Raw genomic sequence first — 6,437 nt, 5'->3', positions numbered from 1 at the left:
AATAGATCAAGGTGACGTCCAGTCTCCATGATCAAATAATAAGTCCCTATGCCTTCAATTGGAGCCTTCATATGATTTACCATGAACAAGAAATCCTTATTTGGATTTGTAGTTTGGATCGTAAGGAATCCCTTTCTTTTCAAACCAAGCTTTACGTTTCAGGAAATCTTTCTGATAGTGTCCTTCCTTGTTACAGAAACGACACGTATCTACCTTATGTTCCTTCTTAGAATCATGTGAAGCTTTAGCAGGTGCTTTCTTCTTCTTGAACTTGTTGGCCTTCACTTTAAGTCATTTACCATCTCCTTGACCCATGAGGTTAATTGAATGACTCCCTTGTATCTTAAGTCTTGACTCATCCTGAGGAAGCATGCTGGACAATTCACTAACATTCCACTTATCCTTAATAGTGTTATAGTTAATTTGAAAAGGCCCATACTCAGAAGGCAACGAGTTCAGAATAAACTGAACCAAGAAGGAGTCCACTTTCATCCCCAAGGTCTTAAGTCTTGCTGCAATGTTAGTCATCTCGATGATATGATTTTGCATACTACGTGACCTATCAAATTTCATGGTCGTGAGTTCAGCCATTAATGTACCGGTGAGAGACTTATCTGCAGAACGAAAACGTTTCTCCACAAACTTCAGGTATCCCCTGACACTTTCTGTTTGTGGAATAGTACTCTTAATGTAGTTGGCAATATTCATTCGCATAAACATAAGGCTCATCCTGTTAGAGCATTCCCATACTTTATGAAAAGGATTCTCATCCGCACTGCTCATATCAGTAATGGCAACATGCTTATCATTCAGTAGAGCCAAGTCAAGATCCATCAAACCTAAGTGGAACTCGACTTGTTCATGACATTCAAAGAAGTTCAATCCATTGAACACAGTAACAGACGAAGCATGCACATAAAGAGAAATAGCTCCAAAATAGATAATACATGCTCACAAATCAATATGGATTCAGTAAAACAATTAAAGCATATTTGAATTCTCCTTTGGGTAAATACTACGATACACTATCATAATTTAAATGCCATTTAGTCTTTAATAGGTAATTAAATATTTTTAACCAAACATATATGACATCTTTGGACAAACAATATATATTTGACTAAAGAATATTTAATTTACTTTATCATATTCACTATTCATAGAATAATTGATCCACCTTTGGGTAAATCCTTAAGTTCTAGCAATAGTAAAAATTAATTTATCCATTTATTTTCCAATTATAGGCATTTCATTAATTTCATGGATAAACTACAACTTTATGTATGCGTAATTTCATAAATAAACTACTTTGGCCACTTTGATGACTAACAAACTATATAAACATAAATGCACGCATAAAATAAACATAAAAAAATGTACGCATATAAATATTTTAGACATTCTAGTTTGATCACTTTGGTGACTAGCAAACTCTATAAATCTAAACATATACATTAATTGTTTCACAGTATAAGAACCAAATCACAATCAATACGTGGGGTTTACATGTTATTACTGCAACATATGCAAAATTTGTAAATTAGCGCTCCTACATATTTAGGAATTAGAATGCATCATCTTCTTGAGTCCCAAAGACCTTGGTCGGCTCACATACAAAAGTAATTAGCCTAATCTTCATATTTAGCATGTTCTGGCTCAAGTAGATAATATAGTTATTTATTTATTTTAAAAATTAAACCATGAAATTAGTAACCCTAAGAGAGCATCAAACAGATATATAGCCAAAAATATTAGACCGTGGAGGCCGTCGACATTACCTTTCTACGAATACCATCTCCATGGCTTTATCACCAAAATCCCTTAATTCCTAAACGTTGCTTTGTTTCAATTGCACATGATTCCATTATAAAACTATTTTAATGTAGATGCTCTAAACACAATAACATAATATCGTCTCCTACTTTGGCAGAATCCTAAACGGCATTTACGAGACAAATCTAAGCCTCCAAAACGTAACATTAGATTAAGATTACTATTGTAATCAAGTTCAAATATAGATGTTATCACGTCGAAGTTTAAGTCATCTAGGCTTTCATACACGAAGATTATCAGATCAAATTCCAGGCTCATAATACCACATGTAAGCATAAACTTTAATTTATATCAGGATTCTTGAACATAATAATCTTATATATAATCGTTATAGAAAGAATAGAAAAAAAGGCGGTAACCCTAATGAGTGAAGAGATAACCAATTTATAGAGTAATTGACTTAATCTGGTACGTCCATCAAGTAATTGATCGGAAGGATGAGATTTGCTCAGTAATTAAATATTAATTATGGGCCTTAAACCTATTGGGTCACCCATATACGTAGGAAAATCTTACATGGATTACACATAAAAGCATAGTGGCCTGCCAAGAAAGATTTAAAGTAAGTCACAACAAGCTATATATATATCAGTCCATTAGAGGTATGACTTATGAGTAAATTTGATTTGTTTGGCTAAGCTTTCATAATCTGTTCATTTTAAGAAGTATTTTTTGTAAAAAGTTGTAACGATCCAACTTGTCATTTTAAGAATTCACACCCCGTTCAATGACTTAAGGTCTCGAGTAACTTTGTAATATGTATTATGACCCGCGTGTGTGGTCGAGTTTAGTTTTCGGAAGATTTAGAATTAAATGTAAAGAACAATTCTCATTTTGAAGCTTACATGGAAAGAGTTGATCGGAGAGTTGACTTTTGAGCAAATAACCCAGTAATGGAATTTTGATGGCGTCAATAGCTTCGTATGATGATTTCGGACTTAGACGTATGTTCAAATTTGGATTTGGAAGTCCGTAGGACAATTCGACGCATTTTGGCGAAAGTTGGAAAATAAAATTTTTTGGAAAGTTTGATCGAAAGTTGAATTTTTGATAACAAGGTCGGAATTTGATTCCGGAAAATATAATAGCTCCATTACGTCATTTATGACTCGCGTACAAAATTTGAAGTCATTCCGGATTGATTTAATACGTTTCGGCACAAATTATAGAATTTGGAAATTTCATAACTCATAATTCAATTCGAGCCGCGATTCATAGTTTTGGCATTGTTTGATGTGATTTGAGGCCTCGACTAAGTACGTATCATATTTTGGGACTTTTTGGTATGATTTGACGGGGTCCCGAGGGGCTTGGGTGTATTTTTGAATTATTGGTTGAGAGACTATAAAGTTAAGAGATTTGAGAGTTTGACCATGATCAATATCGGGTCAAGACGACCTCTTTTCAGTATTTTGAGTGCGCGAGCAGGTTCGTAGCGTGTTTTATGATTGAAATTCATATATGGTTTGTGTCCGAGAGGTTCCGGATGAGTTTCGGGATGGTTTCAGATCATTTCGGAGAAGTTTGAGTTTGCTGGTTTCTGGTGAGGTACTGTTCATTGGCAATTGCGATGATTTTGGATTTTAGTGTAGTTCGCAATTGCGAACAAATTATCGCAATTGTGAACACTATTCATGGGAAGTTACTGTTCATTCGCAAATGCGAAGTTTTTGTCCGCAAATACGAACCTGGGCAAAAATTTAAGGATTGAAAATCTGTCATTTCTTCATTTTAGATTGGAATTTTTGCAGCTCGATTTTAGGCAATTTTGAGGATTTCTTCACGACTTCGACTGGGATAAGTGTTCTATATCCTAAAGTGATTATATTTTATGAATCTATGGTTATATTCATCGTTTAATTCGAGTTTTAATGGAGAAAATTAGGACTTTTTGTAACACTTTTCAAAAATGAAAATTCAAGATTTGGAGGACGATTTGCTATTGGAATTCAATAAAATTGGTATGGTTGAACTTGTATTTGAATGGGTGTTCGGATTCCGTAAAAATTCTATCGGGGTTCCGAGAGGACGGTCCCCGTGTTGACTTTGGTTGACTTTTTAGAATAAAATTTTAAGTCGATATTTTGTTATCTGAAATTGTTTACGATGAGTTTTAATGAAGTTATACAATTAATTTGGATAGAATTGAGCTGTCCGGAGGTCAATTCAAGCAATAAGGCAATTTTAGAATATCGGCATAACTTCAAAAAGGTAAGTATCTTGTCTAACCTTGAGTGAGAGAATTACCCCTTAGGCATTGAGTCTTATGTGAAAATTGTGTGATTGAAATCCGTGTACGCGAGGTAACGAGTACGTACTCGGGCTTATATGTGTAAATTTTATTAGTTTAAAGTTTTAGGTATTTTTATGTATTAAATTGGATAATTGTTGCCATTTAGTAAATACTTGCATTGTCGCGCTTCATTCCTTATTTGTCGAGTTTGTATTTTCTATGATAATTTGGTGTTATTGTCACTTGGAGTTTTAGGTGAATTCTTCGTGTTTGTTGATTTGATATTTTTCTTGGAACTAAATTCATGATGGAATTCTTATATGCAAATATTTATTAAATAAGTTTAAATTGAGGAGTTAATATAATTATCAAGCATTTGGATTTATGAAGGCGTTCCTCTATACTGAGTATTTTTTACCTTTGTTGATTGTTTTGAGGTTTTATATACGTTATGTGGAGCCTTGAGCTATTTGTTGAGAAATTTATTGATTCTACTACATATTTGAAATTTGGTAGTGGTCAGTGAAAAATTGTGATATGAATTATTGTATTGTGTTGTGGTTTAAATACTCTCCTTGATGTTATTTATGCTTCCTACCTTTCTTGTTAATGATATACATGTGCTTGGTAAGGAAGAGTGTAAAGCACGAAGGGTGATACCGTGCCATTTGAATTATATTAACATGTGAGGGAGAGTGTAAAACACAAAAGGTGATGCCGTGCCATTTGTAAGTGTAAAGCATGACGGGTGATGCCGTGCCATCTGAATTATATTATCATGTGAGGGAGAGTGTAAAGCACGAAGGGTGATGCCGTGCCATTTGAGAGTGTAAAGCACGAAGGGTGATGCCGTGCCATTGAGAGTGTTAAGCACGAATGGTGATGTCGTGCCATTTCATTTATATTATCAGGTGAGTACGAGAGTAAAAGCACAAAGGGTGATGCCGTGTCATTATTTTATATTATCATATGTTCATGGCACGAAGGGTGTTTCCGTGCAGGCGAGGACGAGAGATATGCATTATATTGTGATATCGTTTTGTTGTGTACACATTCATGCCTTTATCTTGAGCTATTATTGTACACTTATATTTTCTGTGTGACTTGTAGTCATGGTCGTTGACTGTGTGCCTCCCACTTTACTTCTTTTATTGTTATTGGCATTTCTTCCACCTAGTTGGTATTGTTATATATATGCATGGTGAGAAAGATATAAATGCACGAAGGCTGTTGCCGTGCCAATTGATTTGATCTACATATATATATTGGGTAAGAATGAGACAAGTGCACGAAGGTATTGCCGTGCCATTTGATGTGATATATTGAATATATTTCTCACACCAGAAAAGTTAAATGAGGTGTCACATGGTGACTTTTACTTGAAAGAATTATATTCGAAAGGTATTTACTTTGAAAGAATTATATTTGAAAGAGATTTATTTGAAAGGTATTTATTTGAAGGAATAATATTTGAAGAAATTTATTTGAAAGAATTATATTTGAAGATATTTATTTGAAGGAATTATAATTGAAAGAGATTTATTTGAAAGAATTATATTTGGAAGATATTTATTTGAAGACAGTATATTCGAAATATATTTATTGGAAAGTATTATATCCTGAATATTATTGTTTGAAAAGCATATGGGCGAAAGATTTATATTTGAAGGACTTGATTAATTGGTTGTACTTGTATTCATTAATTGTTTAACAATATTAATGGTGTTCTTGTTGCCCTGCTGTGTATATCACTGGTTGATTAGTGTTGTCATCATTGTTATTTGTTTCCTATTATTTTTCCATACTATATTGCACAAGTTATTAGACTAGTGGGTGTCTTGGATGTACCTCGTCACTACTCCACTGAGGTTAGTCTTGATACTTACTGGGTACCGACTGTGGTGTACTCATACTACACTTCTGCACATTTTTTGTGAAGAGCCAGGTATTGGAGATATCAGACTCGGACAGAGTTAAAGTGTGATCACAAGTATTCAAGGTAGAGCTGCTTGGTCGTCCCAGTCCCTTGGAGTCTTTTTATTTTATTGTACTGTTAATTATTAATCAAACAGTGTTGAGTATTTAGTTAGAGTCTGTGACTCAGTATTACCAGGCTTTGGAGGTTGTTGTTGAATATTTCCGCTATTAGATTCCACACATGTATTAAATTATATGTTTTAAAAAAATGGCTTGAATCATTATTAAAATCGGCTTACCTAGTCTTAGAGACTAAGTGCCATCACGACGCCTGTGGTGGGATTTTGGGTCGTGAAAAAAGTATTTTTCAAAAAATACTTTTGAAAAATAGCAATTTTTGTTTAACTAACCAATGAAAAATGCTTTTGTCAATACCAGGCACGAATTTGGAGTT

The 6,437-nt window shown here is 33.9% G+C and overlaps 1 protein-coding gene across 1 annotated transcript; it reads right to left on the bottom strand.

Annotated features, from left to right (window-relative positions):
- Positions 1-291: 291 nt before the first annotated feature.
- On the bottom strand, positions 292-834 carry LOC142171848 (uncharacterized). The gene has a single exon (XM_075235552.1). The coding sequence runs from the start codon at positions 832-834 to the stop codon at positions 292-294; it is 543 nt and encodes a 180-aa protein (XP_075091653.1).
- Positions 835-6,437: the final 5,603 nt, after the last annotated feature.

This window comes from Nicotiana tabacum, chromosome 17, assembly GCF_000715075.1.
Source record: "Nicotiana tabacum cultivar K326 chromosome 17, ASM71507v2, whole genome shotgun sequence".
Taxonomy (NCBI): Eukaryota; Viridiplantae; Streptophyta; class Magnoliopsida; order Solanales; family Solanaceae; genus Nicotiana; species Nicotiana tabacum.
This window is presented reverse-complemented; position numbering and strand designations above follow the sequence as displayed.